Below are 15,793 nucleotides of genomic sequence, written 5' to 3' on the forward strand. Positions count from 1 at the left end.
AATTGCTGCAGCCAGGATCTGAGCGACTGAGCATCAGTTGTATATATCTTGATTATTTCTGAGGTAATTTTCAATTTTATTGTTATCATAATCTTGCATATCCATAGAAGTTTTATGAATTTCAAGAATTCAATTTTTCTAGGGTTTTAGATTCATTGGAGGAAAGCCCAATAATTGGAGGAGAAGAAAAGGGATTTCAGAGCCATTAACTCAATTTTGATGGTTGGGGTTGTTAATCCCACATCCTGGTATATTCTCTTCCTATTTTCATTTTTGTTTTAATTTTTTTGGAATAATATTTGATTATCCTGCTTTGAATGAACTTTGTCAAAATTTGTGTTAGTGGCTTTTGATATAAATTGCTGACTATTCTAAACAATCTAAAGTATTTGTATTAGTTCGATTTAGTAATAGCTCATATTTCCCCCCTCCTCTACATTGCCTATTGAATTGAAGTGATTGTTCATTTGCTCTGTTCTCATGTGTAGCATGCTAAGATTGCTAACATACGGGTATTCTTTATTAGTGTGATACTCATATTATATAACACAAGGGAACATTTATTGGAAAGCACCTGATATGTATCATGTTTTGCCAGAAAGTACTTGTCATGGAGTGTGTATCATTTTGTACGAAAGCATCTAGTATGTATCACAATGCACATATTCTTTATATGAGTAATTGTCAACATTTTGTCAACCTATGGCAATATGATGATGATTACTATTGTCATTTGGCAATTTAGAGTCGTATGGTGATCAGTTATCAGTGCTAAGAAGTCATTGGTACCAACTAACACTTTTGATGGAATTATGAGGTTGCAAAGGTATGATTACATTACTAAACTTCCATTTTCATTGATTCCTTGACTCTGCATAAACCAAATTCTCTCCTTTACGTTGTGCTTTGATATTTTCTTATCATTCTTTTTTCGACCCACAATACTTACTCTTGGTTTTTCACTTGCGGTTCTGGATTTCACATAACGTTATCCAACAAGTATCACTTGCTTTTAAACTGCTTCAATCTTCCGAGTCAGGCCCAAATAGAGATTTAGCTGTGCAGGTTTGGCCTCTGGTTCAATCTGCTTCAGGATTCAGGAATGACATTTTTAGTAGAATATATCACCTTGCTGAGAGTAACTTGTTTTAAATGGAGGAATAACCTTGGATCCTCTACTATGCAAGGAAGATTGTAATCTTCTTGTGGTTATATTGCCCATATTACTCCTATTTTTCAGCTGTCAAAGGTTTTGGTTAGGATTTAGGATCACACATAAAATGGATGGTGGCATAAGTTCACTTTACCTCTCAAGGGAAAGGGTAATGCAGAGCAAGATAAATTCAGATAAAGTAGGCAAAGTGCTAATTCTGGCTAGGGTTTTTTTTTTCCCCCTATTAACTACAAAAAAGGAAAACCCTTGTGAGCAGCAATTTTCTCATGAAGTACCATATTATTATTGATGTAGCAAACTATGTACAAGCTAGTGATATTAAGACCATAGGAAGTAGATTTACATAAGAACTTCAATATTCCATCACAAACCATACCCTTTATTACTAGTATATAACATGTAGAGCTGAACTCTCTCGTCTATGTCTTTATGCTCTCCTAACTCTCCTAGTTGGCCTCCTCCTTCCGAAGGTGTCCATAAACCATTCATGGTACTTGTCAGTGATGTAGATTTTCCCAACTACAAAGCCAACTATGGTCCCACTGATACAACCCAGTGATCTGATGACCCAATCAATTAACTCAGAATCGTCATTGCTCTCTTCAATATTCACTGTTGGCGGTGGCAGTGGCACATCTTCATTTACACACTTCTTGGATAATAAATTTCCACACAACCCGGGGTTCCCTTGGAATGAGGTATCATCAAAGGTATTGAATTGGTTTCCTTGTGGTACTGGGCCCATGAGATGTTCATTATTGGAAATGTTGAACACCTCTAGTGATGTCAATTGTGATAGTGCTGGAGGAATTGCACCAGAGAGTTTGTTAAGAGAAAGATCTAGTGATTCAAGGTCTGTTATGTTGGCTAGAGAGGGTGGAATTCTACCTTCAAGATTATTGTTGGACAAGTTGAGTGCTTGAAGCCCCTTGAGATCCCCAACGACATCTGGTATCCTGCCCGTGAAGCTATTACTTGATAAATCAATGACCCTAAAGACTTTAAGAACCTTTGGGTAAAGAATTTCGTTGCCTTTGTTTGTTATGGTGATCGAGTACTCGAAATTCTGTTCAGAAATTACTAAATCTGTTCCCACCTTAAAGTAGAAAGTAATCAGAGTATTGTATGAACCTGATTGTTCTTCTTCTGAATCTCTCATTGCATGCCAATTTTGAAAGTACCTTGATGGTAAATGACCTGTATGAAGATTGTGGGATAGGTCAATAATGCGCAAGAAGCGGAAATCGAGGTAAGGTTTCGGATGCATTATGCCTCCAAAAAATTTATTATGGCTCAGGACAAGAACTTGCAACTTTGGGAGAATTCCTAACCATGATGGAAAAGAATCATTAATTTGATTTCTTCCAACATCAAGTACCTCAAGCATTTTACAGTTTGCAAGTGACCTTGGAAGCTCACCTCCCAATTGATTTGACTCAAGTTGATCATCTTCAGTTTGCAGTATCTTGAAAATTTTATGGAAATTGTGTCACGGAGATTGTTACCTCGCAGGTTCAGAAGCTGTAGAGATTCACCAAGCTGACCCACGCAATCTGGTATCTGTCCGGTCATGTTGTTGCCAGACAAATCAAGGGAAATTAGAGACTTTGCATTGCAAATTTGCCTGGGAATAACTCCAGTCAACAGATTATCTGAGATATCGTAAAACTTCATAGAACCTGGTGGAGAAGGAACTAGTCCTTGTAACTTATTACCCCTGAAGCAAAAGTCTTCCAAATGGGTCCATGGAAGTTCTGCTGCAGGCTTTTCAAAGCCTGTCAAATTATTCTGGGAAAGATCAATTTTAAGGAGATTCTCTTTAGTTGTATTCACCAACCATTGTGGTAATTACCCTTGATTTTGTTTCCTTTGAGTGATAGTGATTGCAGCTCATTTTGATACTGTAGGAATTGTGGAAAATCGGTCAAGTTGCAAAATTCAAGTTCTAAGAGCTTGAGCTTTGGAAGAGATGAATTGGTCGTAGAACTAGGAAATGTTAGGTTGAGTTGAGATAAAGCTAGATTACGAAGATTCTTTAGATGAAAAAAAATTTCGAATTTGCCAAACAAGTTGTTGTAAGACAAGTCTATAGATTGAAGGTTGGTAAACTGAGAAAACCATTGTGGTATTGGACCCTCTAATTGATTGTTCTCTAGATACAGTTGCCTTAGCTTGGTTAGGTTTGCAAACCATTGTTGAAATGGACCTATTATCTGAGATGATGCAAGATCTAGATAATTAAGTTTTGTAAAGTTTGCAATAAAAGGAGGTATCTCAGTAGCTAGTTTCATCTCAGCAAGGCGTAGGTAACTGAGATTGTGTAGCTTGGACAACTGCATAAACAAGTCTTGTGGCCTGAATTCGAGATTTGAGAAATCTAAAGCTTCGAGGTTGGTAAGATTTGTGATAGAGAAGGGGACTTCACCTAAGTTATTGCGACTTAAGAGTAAAACGGCAAGTTTTGTCATGTTAGCCAGAGAAGATGGAAGTGATCCTGAGAAATAACAACCACATAGGTCGAGTTGTTCCAAATGAGCAAGATTTCCAATTGAAGGTGGCACTTCTCCTGAAAAAGCTGTGCCAAATAGATACAGCTCTTTGAGAGGGTTAGTTGATTGAAACTGAGGCAAAAATCCTGCTAGATCTCTGTTGCCACTCAGGTAAAGGAATTCAAGTTTTGGCAATTTGAAAAGACTTGTTGGCAGTTCTCCATACAAGTTACAGTATTGGAGGGAAATAGCTTTTAGAGAGGTTAGATTTGTGAGGATGATTGGAACTTTAGTAGATAAGTCAACCATATCAAGATAGAGTTTCTGTATACGAGTTAGGTTTCTGAGTAACTTCTCAAGACCCCGACCTTGAAGTTTCAAATTAAGTTGGCTGTTAGCTAAAGAATCACCATTGTTGGAAAGATCAAGGGTATTAAGCTGTGATAATTTTGAGATTTCAGATGGGATTTGGCCGCTAAATGATGAATTGGAGAGATTAAGATTTTGTAGCTTGTTAATTTGGCCGATTTTAGAGGGAATGAGAGAGTAGTTAAAATCATTAAAGGCAAGATTAAGCTTCTTAAGATGAATGAGGCTGAAAAGGGTGCTGTTAGGAGGAAAATTTCCATAAAGACAGCTGCTACTGAGGTCGAGCCCTGTCACATGACCTGTCTCCTCCTCGCACTCAACACCATCCCACATACAACAATCCCTTGTTAGCTCACCTGACCATGATTTCACCTTTGGATATGCAGAATCAGAAACAGCGCAGTTTATCAGGAAACTCTGCCTGAACTGCTGCAATGCCAATCTTTCATGATCAGCACATGATGGCCGCGAAGAGGACACAAGATTGTTTAGTTTAATGGCATAGGAACATACTGGAACTAAGAAAAGAATGTAAATGCATGACAAATAACACATGAACATAGTGTTATTATGATGCAACTTTTACTTATAGGTTCTTGTTTGTTTAGAAAGAAGAAGTAAGCAAAAAGGTTTGTTTTATAGACAGGAGAAGGCATGGTTTTCTTTGCTGATCAAAGAAGTTATTGAATTTTTGGTATCTGCTTTGGAGATTGTGGGTACAAAAAATTTCTGACTGAATGTGAATTCATTCTATTTTTTAAGGATGTTCTTTGAATGTTCTAGGAAATTTGAAGGTATAACCTCAGATTTTTCACACTTGCCTAGTTTCTGAGGGGACATTTTGAAGTCAGCATTTTTAACAGATTGCTGAAGAATTTGTAAGCACTAGTGAACTGCCGACTTCTGGGAATATGAAAACAAGAAAAGCATACTTAAGAGAATAAAAAGTTACAGATTAGGGATGGAGAAAGATATATGATTGATGAGATGGTGAGAGAAAAGCATAAAAAGTCTTTGTAAAGACCTGGAAATTTATGGTGGATATAGTACCTGACCTAACTGTTGTCTTTATCAATTTGAATTTGAACTTTCTTTTTGTTTGACTTTTTTCTTTGGTGAAGCATATATGGAGTAGTTTAATTGGCTGTTTGATTTTTCTTGGTTATTGATTACAATAATTGTTGATAAAATTAAATTTGTTATGAAGTGTTTTTTTTTTTTTTTAGTATTTACGATAAAATTCGTTAATTTGTTTGTGATGAGCCTCTCTGGGAAGTGAGAACTAAATAAGTAACAACCATACATGGTTAAATTCCCTTTAATCTATGTTATTTTCATCTAAGACTAAGAGTATACAGAATATTTTAAGAGGTGTTACTGTGTTAGTGATTAAATTGGTATCTGAATTAACAATTTATAACACATTGATTATTTTATCGAACAACTTATGATGCACTGATACTTGAACTGACAAATATATGGAAAATCAAAATTTAGTTAAGTGTGTCGTAAAATAATGTGAAATGGAGGGAGTAACTAGTGAAATTGGTATAGGAGCTAGAGGGCCAACAATGGACAATTCTTAGTTTTCGTAATGAATATTGATAAAGGGTTAGACCGTTTGTTTTTAGCTAGGTTAGTCGGAGAAGTCCTCGAGAAAAGTGATAGAGATGGGAGTTGTTAATCATGTACTAAAAGTAAAAGGCACCAAAGAAAAAAGAATGTGCAAATTACTCTGCATTAGGATCAATAGTACTGACTTATATTTTTTTCAATGATATACTGTGGAACTTATTTTATGCTGCTACGACGTATAATCTACCAATGCAGGCTAGAATGATGCAGATGTCTGTGTAATAAATCTATTTGGTTTGCTTCAGGAATGATGGTAGCAGTAATGTTTGACATGGGAAGTTGTTGCTGTTAGAGGATCAAACTTGAACATCTAATACAGAGGTAAGAAATATCTTGTCTTAATTCTTATGTTTCATGGAGATGAAGATAAATTTGACAGCGGCAGGGCTGCATTCCTAAGATGTTTGAAGGGATACTTACATTTTTACATTTAGCTAATTAATTTTTGGTAGAAGTAGTTTAAGTAATGTTTCTGTCAAAAACCCTGGTTCTTGCGAAAATCACAAGTACGTTTTTCTCTAAAGTATTCTCTGAATTGATTTACATTATTGATTTTTTTTTTATTCATAAGGCTAAACGGCTAATCATGAGCTGTAAATATGTTTCCTTGAAGTGAATTAAGTTTGGAATTTATGAGAGAATTATGAACTTGTTTGGTATTATTAAAATTGTTGTGTTTCCAATGTTAAACAATTAACTTCTTGTTCATAGACTGTAGGGCTACATGTACAATTCTGAACTTTGTAACTATTACCTGGCTCGCGTTAGCCAAAACTTCAAAATTTCAAAATACTCAAGATTGTATAGAAGTAAATGGCGAGCGATTAAGTAAAAAAATTGAGGTTAGATGATGTAGAGATCAGAGTACATTGGTGATGTGGTTTAATACCCTCTTCTTCCATGGCTCAAGATTCCTTATGAAAATCAGGACTCTTTGTCCATTAACTCAAAATACAGGAAGGCACATGAGGCCGCGAAATACCTTGAGTGAGGGAATTATTTCTTTTAAAGGGATGTTGGAGAATTCTTAGTAAGGTCATGTGGAGGCATGACAAGAGTAAGCTGCTAGCATTGTCATAGCTTGTTTTTACACCACAATATTATGATTTATTGTGGTGATAAATTGCTCTCGGATATTGATATTCCTGGTCACCATGACTTGGGTTATGAAGAGGAATCTTGAGCCCCTTCGAAAGGGTATTCTGTATATTTTGAAATAGAGAAGAATGTAACTTGACTATCTGCGATTGCAGCATCTGATATGTTTTAAGCTGTTGTATTATGCATGTTGGTTTGATTTCTTGCTCAGTTGCTTATTGTTGAGTATTGCTTAGTTGCTTATTAGGACTTTGGAGTGATGACTTTTACTTTTACATCCTGAAAGAGTGTGCCAACACCATATTTCTTTGACTTCATTGTTCGTATTTAGAGCGTGCCAACATCATACAAGTACATTTGTTCATTCTCTTTTGATCCCGTTTGTCTTTTTTTCCTGTGCATGACCCATGACTTTTTCAACGTGTTTTTTATTCTTTTTATTTTTTGCTAGCTTTTTTTAGTTTTGATGTTTGTTGCCCTGTATGCTCATTTTTTCAAAATTTTACTTTTCAAAATTGTTTTGGGATATATTATTGACCCGCATTGACCCTATCTAATAATTATCTTGTCCATAAAATCCCCGTCATATGCACTATAAAGGTAAATGGTGTAATCTTTTTAATATGTTAAAATAATATAGGATATAATATGTATAAATATCAACTTCCAAATTCATGTCATCCTAGTTTCGTTCTTGATTATAACCTCGTACCACTATGAGGACCATAAGTACGTACCCTAATATATCAATTTGATGCAAACCAATTCTTTCCTCCAGAATTCATTATCAAGATCCAAGTATAATTTGATAGCTACATCTAGCTGAAGTAAGGGGTAAACATCAAATAATGAAATACCAAAATACTAACAATCAAAGCTTTAATCCCAAAAATGGGAAAAGAATTGAATACCAAAACAACTTAACTTGTTTTATAAACATCATGAAACCAACAAATGAGATACGATTAAGAAACACATATTCCTTTCCTTTGACAAAATTGAAAGGAAATGAAACAATGAACCTTGCTTCTTAATAAAAATAAAAAACAAGTTGCTCCAACTTCAAATCAACCCATTTTCTGCTAAAATAAAGTCAAAATCTCCTTTAATTTGTAGCATTATCATCTTTGCGAAGCTGAATAGGAGGATTATGACGATCACAAGGGAGCTTAATCTTACCCATTGACCCTGCTGGTACAAGCTTTAGATTCTCACAATTACACATCTCTATCATAAATCCGTCTGGATCATTGAAGAATAGCTGATCGATCGACGTCTTGTTCTCTTCGTCATCCACCGTTCTTTTCATGTACTTGACATTGTATTCCTTTAGTCTTTGCTCTATTGCCTCCATATCTTCACACTACATACTCCGCATTGGAAAATTAATTAGATGACTCATAATAATTAGATAAAAACACCGACATAAAATTGAATCGAATAACTCATCACTCAAAATAATCAGTGTCGGATCTTGGACCAAAAAGTACAGGAGGTCTAAAACTTGAAACTAGTTAAAAGTACAACTTATTAACTATTGTGAAATCAACATTTTATATTCATAATTATATTAAAACAATATACTACTCCCTCCGTTTTTAAATACTTATCCCACTTTTCATTTGCGGCCGTTTTTAAATACTTGCTCCATTTTCTTAATTTTTTTTACAATATTTAATAATACATTTCTCTCAACTAGTGGACCTAACATTAATTATATTTTATTAATTTTATATTATTTCTCCTCCATTTCTCTGAACTACTTTTACTTTTTATAAGTTTTTATTCTTCCATCTACCCCAGTACCTCTGTATTCTATTACTTTCTCCAATTTCTCTTAAAACTTCGCGCATGAAAAAATGGAGCAAGTATTTAAAAACAGAGAGAGTACGTATTATTATGTTTAATAGGTCTTAGGCCACTATGGCGCTATGAGTCTGAATAAAGATCCTCCCCCGACTAGAATAATTAAAGATGTCAAAAGGTACGTACGATACCTGAAAGGAGATGTGGTTGTCCATGGGGTCTAAGGCCGTCTTATCCGAAGGCAAACGATCTTCATCCTTAGACTGAACCAAATGAATACCAACACCATAATTAAAAAGCCAAGCCCCGTCGAAATTAAAAGCTTGAGGCCTCTCAATTTTTACAAACCCCAAAACTTTGGTGTAAAACTCTAATGAATCTTCCACTGATCTACATAGTCTTGACACATGGTTCAGTGCCATCGATGGAAGATCATGGTCATGGTCGTGGTCATTGTCGTGCTTCTTCTCATCTTCTTCTTGCTTCCTAACACTTTCATCATCTTGCTTTCTTCTTTGTTACTTGCTTCCCATGCTTTGCTTTCAATTTATTTTCTCAAAGTTTTTTGTAAGTAAGTTTTTTTCAAGTGGTTTAATTACTTATTGCTAGTATAGTAGTACATAGTAAAGTGGTTTTGAAGAAGGTGAGAAGTGTCACGTGGAGGTTGGAAATGCATTAAGGATGATGAGGTGGTGGATTTTCAGGATGACAGTTATAAGTTTGGCATGATGTGTCTTTAATGGCGGTGCATTTGCAATCGTGCTAAGGTCAGATTACTTCATGGTGAAGTAGCCCTACTCTTGTAACTTTGTAAGTGTTGGATATATAAATTGCTCGAGTAAGGGTTTTTTTTTTTTTTTTTTTTTTATCAGTCTGTATTTTCTCATATTGTTTTCTAGCATACTTCATTCTTTTAAAAAGCAATATTTTGATCCGCAAATAAGATATAAAGCTCACATCATGCAAAACACTAGGGAAACCTCTATGAGCAACTCTCGTCTCATAGGGTGTTATCTCATTCATATAGCTAGCAATATATTACATGAATAACATGATATAACACTGGATAATACATAAGATAGACATTAGCTAAAAATACAAGCTACTGGGAAACAAAACCATAAAAACAGAAATTATACAACAACAAATGAAAAAGCCTAGACATAAACTGAAGTAATTATACTTGGTTCTTAGAACAGGTATGAAAGCCTGCATGTATAGCGCAGCTTTTTCATCAATTTCTCCTGAATCTTTGTGTTGATCTCTTCACAATGCCAAGTTCCCAGCAAAAGAACTATTGTCAAAAGTATTGAACTGTTCTCCTTCAGGTATTGCTCTAACTAGACGATTATGTGAAACATTGAAGACCTCAAGAAAGTTTAGCACTGTCAACTCTCGAGGGATCAGTCCTGAAAGCATGTTTTCAGAAAGGTCTAAGGACTCGAGGTTTGTAATGTTGGCTAGAGAAGATGGGATACCGCCAACAAGATTGTTGTTGGACAGATTAAGTGCCTGAAGTCCCCTAAGGTTCCCAATATCCTTAGGGATTATACCCGTAAACTTGTTGCTTGACAAATCAAGGACTCGCAATATGGTTAATATCTTTGGGTAAACTGTTTCACTCCCCTTATTTGTTATGGTGACAACATAATTGTATTTCTCACCATAAGTCCAAAATTGACTACGACTAAAAAAATACATTAGAAAATAAGAACTAGATGAGTTTGAGGAGTTTTCAATTGAATCTGTCATTGCAACCCATTTTTGAAAATACCCAGATGGCAAGTTACCGATAAGATAATTATACGACAAATCAATTATACGCAGCCTATGAAAACCATTACCAACTGAACTAGGGAATGGGGTTGCTATCTTCCCGTAGATGTTGTTATGCCTCAAGATAAGAACTTGCAACATGGGCATACTTCCTAACCATGATGGAAAGGTGTCATTAATACGATTGCTTCCGACATCAAGTACCTCAAGCAAAGTACAATTGACTAATGACTTTGGGAGCTTGCCCTCTAATTGATTTTGGCTCAAATTAATCACTTTCAATTTACAGGATTTTGAGAATGTTTGGGGAATGACACCACCAAATTTATTGCCTCGTGCATTTAAAACTTGTAAGGAACCACTAAGTTGACGACCAATGCAGCTTGGAATCTCGCCCATAAGATTGTTTTCAGATAAGTCGAGGTAGACTAAAGAAGTTGCACGGCATATATGATGGGGAAGAACTCCATGGAAGTGATTATTTGAGACTTGATAAACAAGCATGGAACTTGGAGGAGTTGGAAGTGGCCCTCGCAACTTATTATCACTGAGATCTAGCACTTTCAAATTATTCCATGGGAGAAAATTCAAAGGTTGTTCGAAACTTGTTAAAATGTTATTCGACAAGTTTAAGAACAACAGATTTTCCCTAGTTGTGTTCACAAACCATTCTGGGATATTTCCCGTGATGTTGTTTCCCCAAAGAGACAGTTCGCTTAACTTGTCTTGATAACGTAAGAATTTTGGGAATTCAGTGAAGTTGCATGATTCTAGATGCAAACTCTGCAACTTAAAAAGAGATGAATTGATGCTTATATTTTGAGGAAATGTGAGGCCAACACCAGTCAATACTAATAATTGAAGATTTGGGAGCATGAAAAATGGATCAAACTTGTCAACTGTGCCCTTGAAAGACAAACACAATGAGTCAAGATTATTAAGGTTAGAAATCCAGGGTGGGATTGGACCTTGCAACTGATTACCATATATATAGGTCTAAGGATTCTAATTGGGTTAGATTCATGAGCCAACTTGGAAGTGGGCCTGTTAACAAGTTGTTGCTAAGCTCCAAATCATAGAGTCTGGTAAAGTTAGACAGAGTAGGAAAAAATTCATTTCCTAAATTCATATGGGGAAGGTATAGATGAGTGATAAAATTTAGCTTAAGCAACCAAGAATTCAATATTCCAGCAGTCTCAACATTCATCATGTTTGAAAGGGATAAAGAAGTAAGACGTGTTAGGTTCATGATAGAGTGAGGGAGCTCACTAAAATAATTGCCAGCAAGGCCGAGTATGGTAAGGTCTGTCAAATTACCTATTGAGGATGGAATTTTTCCAGAGAATTCACAATCTTCCAGAATCATAATATTCAAGAAAACCAGATTTCCAAGTGAATCTGGCAATTCCCCTGAAAATTTTGTTTCCCATAGACTTAAAGCACGAAGAGGACTATTAGAATGAAAATCAGGAAGATATCCTCCTAATTTAGAATTGAAACCCAACCAAATTTCTTCAAGTTTTGGTAGCCAGAAAATACTTTGTGGCAATTCACCCAATAGATTGCAGAAAGGGAGGGAGATAGCTTTTAGGGAAGTTCGGTTGCTTAAGCTAAGGGGTACCTCAGACGATACGTCAACTAAGTCTAGATGAAGATGAGTTAAACGACTTAAATTATAGACCAACTTCTCTAGACTCAAATCATTAAGTTTCAGATTTAACTTCTCATTAACACGTGTAGGCCGATCTCCATTAAAGGAAAGATCAAGAAGAGATAGGCTTGACAGTTTTGAAATTTCTGGTGGAATTTGACCACTTAAAACTGAATAGGAGAGGTTGAGGTGTGTGAGCTTGTATAGATGACCAATGTCAGAGGGGATTTGAGAATAATTGAAGTTATTAAAAGAAAGATCAAGCTCACGGAGATGATTAAGGCTGAAGAGTGTGCTGTTACGGGGGAAGGTGCCGTAAAGGCAACTGCTACTAAGGTTAAGGCTAATCACGTGACCCGTCTCCTCATTGCACTTGACACCATCCCACCTACAGCAATCACCACTTACAGTGGCATTTTCCGGATGATGAATATCTAATTCATCATGCCATGATTTCACCTTTGGATATGCGAAATCAGAAAATGATGACGTGGAGCAATCAAGAAGAAAGCTTTGCTTAAAATGAAGCAATGCAATCTTCTCTTGGTCATGGCACAATGGCTTCGATTGCTGCAAGGAAGGCTGGTTAGAATTAGCGACCACGAAAAAATCGAAAATTAGTATTGAAAAAGTAAAAACTAAAAGAAGTATGTATGTAAAGCGTCCCAAACCCATTGTGATTTAAATGTTTTTTTTTTTAATTAAGGAAAGTGTATATCTGTTTTTCTGATTTGTGAAAGAGGAATTTTTTTACTGGCACATAACAAAAGAAATGATGTGAGTGGCTTTTATAGCCATAGACTATCACTTGGTTGAAGCTAAGGATCACAATCGACAAGTCTACTAGCGAGGAAGACGGGACATTGCATTTGTCATAAAACTTTAAAAACGAAACCATCTAGAGAAGAAAAGGAAAGAACAAAATACAGACTTGACTTCATTCTCTTTGAAGATGACAATTGTACAAGTTGGAGTAACACAAACCAGACGTTTATTTACAAAGATTCTAGAAATGTTAATCCTCTAATTAATCTTACTTTAATTTCCACTAATATATGCAAAGAAAGTAAGAGTACTATCTAGGCTTCATCATTAGCTACTCATGTATGCTTGTACTTTTTGAGATAGTTTTTTCTATCCATATTTAAGGCAATATATTCCGGAAAAATTCAAGTTGATCTCTGAGATAAATTTGTAAATATATCTCCTCTCACAATATTCCTTCTATATATTCTAATCGCATAAAAAGTTACGGGGTCAAACAATGTAGATCATCCCCTGCTACTCTGCTAGCTAGAGAGCAAAGTTGATAGATACTGAAATTTTGGGCATCCTTTGCACTAAAGTCAATATTGTTTACCTTTGGGAACCAATGATGATAGTTTTCCAAATGCCAAAAAAATTCTGCAATCCAAATTAGCTAGTAATAACATAGTTTCTGATTCATCAAAAGAGACAAACCTGAAGAACAGGGCATCGAATTTTCTAACAATGTTCAATCCTTGTCAATGGGCAAATAGTGTTTGTTCAAATACGGAGTTGGCAAGCTTTATGACGCGTGTAGATTCATGTTTTTATTCATCGACGTACCAGTATTTCTTACACCGTAAGTTTAATCCTGCAAGCTGAATTTCAAGAATATCCAAACACATGAACTGAATGATATGCAAGAAATTCGTGAATTTTTTTTTTTATCAAGAAAGCTTTAGTAGTCATAACTCACTCAGTAGGGTGTAGTCAGCTACTCAGTTGGTTTAGCTTGAGCAACCAAGTGATCAAGTCTCCATTTTCCTAAATTAAACTTGAATTTTGAGCATTGTGACATAGCTAATAGTAAGAATTCCAAACCTAGCCTCTTTAATAGGGATGACAATCTAGTCCGGATCCGACCTTACTCTGCCCCGATTCGAGGAAAAAAATCCGCTCCGAGTCCAACTCCATTGTAATAATCTGACTCTGAGTTGGAGGGGGGTTGAAGTCAAGTCCTACAAAAAATCCGACTTTGACAAATATCCGACGCTGACGGATTATCCGACTTCGACTCTAATGGACTGTGGATTTGGGTGAGTCGTGGTGGCAGTGGGTGTGGGTGTGGGCTGCAAAGGCCCAAATAGCCCAATTCTCAAAATATTAAATAACCAAAAATAGCTCAGAGTCGGGTCGAATCGGAGTCGAAGTCGGAGGTAGAATATTGTAGTCGGATCGAATCGAAGTCTCGGAGGCGGATGTCGGAGTCGGAGTCGGAGTCAAATTTAGCCTCCGACTTCCTATAGGGTTGGAGTCGGATTTAGCATAATCCGCTCCGAATCCAACCCGTTGCCATCCCTACTCTCCAATAAATAGTAAGCGACCTTAGAAAACTACTTTGCAAAAATTGGGAATCAAATCTTAAAGAAATCTAGGCAATTTGTACCGAATTTGCGCTAATGGTACATATTGAAGACATATATAATTAATGATAGAAACAAAATAGATAACATAATTACCACTATAATGCTAGGAATAAGTTAAGATAAAATGTCATAGGAGTCCAGAACACAACAGGTATATATCTTGGAAAATGCACCAGTAATCTAGCTTAGTGCACGTATAAAACACAAGCCATATCTTTAGTTACGCCTTTACTTACTAGAGGAAAATAAAAAATAAAAAAGAGGAAAATGCTTTGATTAACTACTTAATGCACAATGCAAACTGATGAGGTACAGAGTTCGATTATTTAATCATGGGGAAAACTATAGCTTCCTAATTAACTGCAGTAACTTGTAGCGAGATTAAAGAATTATTTGTTATGAACTAGTCAACATTGCTTCATTTTGGGCCGCGGGAACCAGAAATAATTGCTTCCCAAAGATTTGTATGTTGTTATTCATTAACAACTTGTATTTCTACTTGCAAAACAAACTGATTAGTCGAAGATGATCAAGGCGAAAAAAGGAGCTGTTACGACTTATGAGTGAATTAACTGAAGGTGCCTAAAGTAAGTCAGACTGAGGCTAATGCAAACCCCCCAACACTAACACTTTCACCTTATTGCGCCTTTGGACCAGATAAGCAAAGGAGGCATAAGATTCTTCTGTGTGTGGTAAACTCGCTACAATGTCCTTAAAACAAGGACATCTTTAGTTTTTTTTTTTTTTCTTCCTTTTTCTCTAAACCAGTCAACATTATTGATTATTTCTTCCTATATATATAATTAGCCAAGGGAAGCAAGAAAGAATACATAATTAGAAGAAAAGATGAGCAAAGAAATATAAGGTGAATTCATTATCAATAGTAGTTATCTGAGTCATTATTAATTTATCTTCCAAACAATGATTAGCATATACGAGTAGCAAATTTTGAGCATTGCAACGTTACTAATTAATTGTATAGTAGTATGATGTCTATGCAAGACTTGTGTTTTTATTCGCTAACTTGACGTACTAACTTATTGATTCCATCGTGCATTTGAAGGTAGTACATGTCTACTTGCAAAACAAATTGATTGATAGTCCCCACCACTATATTTTTATAGCAAAGAGATGAGAGTGGCTTTTATAACAATAGACGGTCACTTGGTTGAACCTGAGGAAGACGGGGCGTAGCATTTGTCACAAAACATTCAAAACGAAACCATCTAAACAAGAAAAGAAAAGAACAAAACAGAGACTTGACTTCTCTTTGAAGATGGGTTAAACGACTTTATTTATTAATCAACATCTCTAGACTTTACTTCTCTTTAGAGATGACAATAATACAACTTGGAACTAAGCCAACTACACGTTTATTTACAAACAATCTAGAAATAATATT

General features: G+C 35.7%; 5 protein-coding genes across 6 annotated transcripts; all 5 read right to left on the minus strand.

Annotated features, from left to right (window-relative positions):
• Positions 1 to 1,433: 1,433 nt before the first annotated feature.
• LOC110734458 (putative receptor-like protein kinase At3g47110) lies at positions 1,434 to 4,619 on the minus strand. 2 transcript variants are annotated; one of them, XM_021914616.1, is made up of 2 exons: positions 2,594 to 4,619; positions 1,434 to 2,371 (listed from the first exon to the last, which is right to left on the minus strand). In XM_021914616.1, the coding sequence occupies exon 1, from the start codon at positions 4,591 to 4,593 to the stop codon at positions 3,004 to 3,006; it is 1,590 nt and encodes a 529-aa protein (XP_021770308.1). In that variant the 5' UTR covers positions 4,594 to 4,619; the 3' UTR covers positions 1,434 to 2,371; positions 2,594 to 3,003. The 2 variants fall into 2 exon arrangements, with proteins under 2 accessions (XP_021770308.1, XP_021770309.1); XM_021914617.1 differs by having other exon boundaries at positions 1,434 to 1,975; positions 2,063 to 4,619.
• Positions 1,602 to 2,848, minus strand: LOC110734630 (receptor like protein 30-like). The gene is made up of 2 exons (XM_021914788.1): positions 2,680 to 2,848; positions 1,602 to 2,371 (listed from the first exon to the last, which is right to left on the minus strand). Exons 1-2 carry the CDS (start codon positions 2,846 to 2,848, stop codon positions 1,602 to 1,604), a joined length of 939 nt encoding a protein of 312 aa, XP_021770480.1.
• Positions 4,620 to 6,921: 2,302 nt separating the features above from the next.
• On the minus strand, positions 6,922 to 9,165 carry LOC110734461. Its single transcript, XM_021914619.1, has 2 exons — positions 8,763 to 9,165; positions 6,922 to 8,128 (listed from the first exon to the last, which is right to left on the minus strand). The coding sequence occupies exons 1-2, from the start codon at positions 8,991 to 8,993 to the stop codon at positions 7,871 to 7,873; spliced, it is 489 nt and encodes a 162-aa protein (XP_021770311.1). The 5' UTR covers positions 8,994 to 9,165; the 3' UTR covers positions 6,922 to 7,870.
• A 59-nt stretch (positions 9,166 to 9,224) lies between these two features.
• LOC110734459 (receptor-like protein 12) lies at positions 9,225 to 11,244 on the minus strand. The gene has a single exon (XM_021914618.1). It carries the CDS (start codon positions 11,221 to 11,223, stop codon positions 9,838 to 9,840), a length of 1,386 nt encoding a protein of 461 aa, XP_021770310.1. The 5' UTR covers positions 11,224 to 11,244; the 3' UTR covers positions 9,225 to 9,837.
• An 82-nt stretch (positions 11,245 to 11,326) lies between these two features.
• Positions 11,327 to 12,673, minus strand: LOC110734631 (LRR receptor-like serine/threonine-protein kinase GSO2). The gene has a single exon (XM_021914789.1). The coding sequence runs from the start codon at positions 12,671 to 12,673 to the stop codon at positions 11,327 to 11,329; it is 1,347 nt and encodes a 448-aa protein (XP_021770481.1).
• Positions 12,674 to 15,793: the final 3,120 nt, after the last annotated feature.

This window comes from Chenopodium quinoa, unplaced genomic scaffold, assembly GCF_001683475.1.
Source record: "Chenopodium quinoa cultivar QQ74 unplaced genomic scaffold, ASM168347v1, whole genome shotgun sequence".
NCBI classification, from domain to species: domain Eukaryota; kingdom Viridiplantae; phylum Streptophyta; class Magnoliopsida; order Caryophyllales; family Amaranthaceae; genus Chenopodium; species Chenopodium quinoa.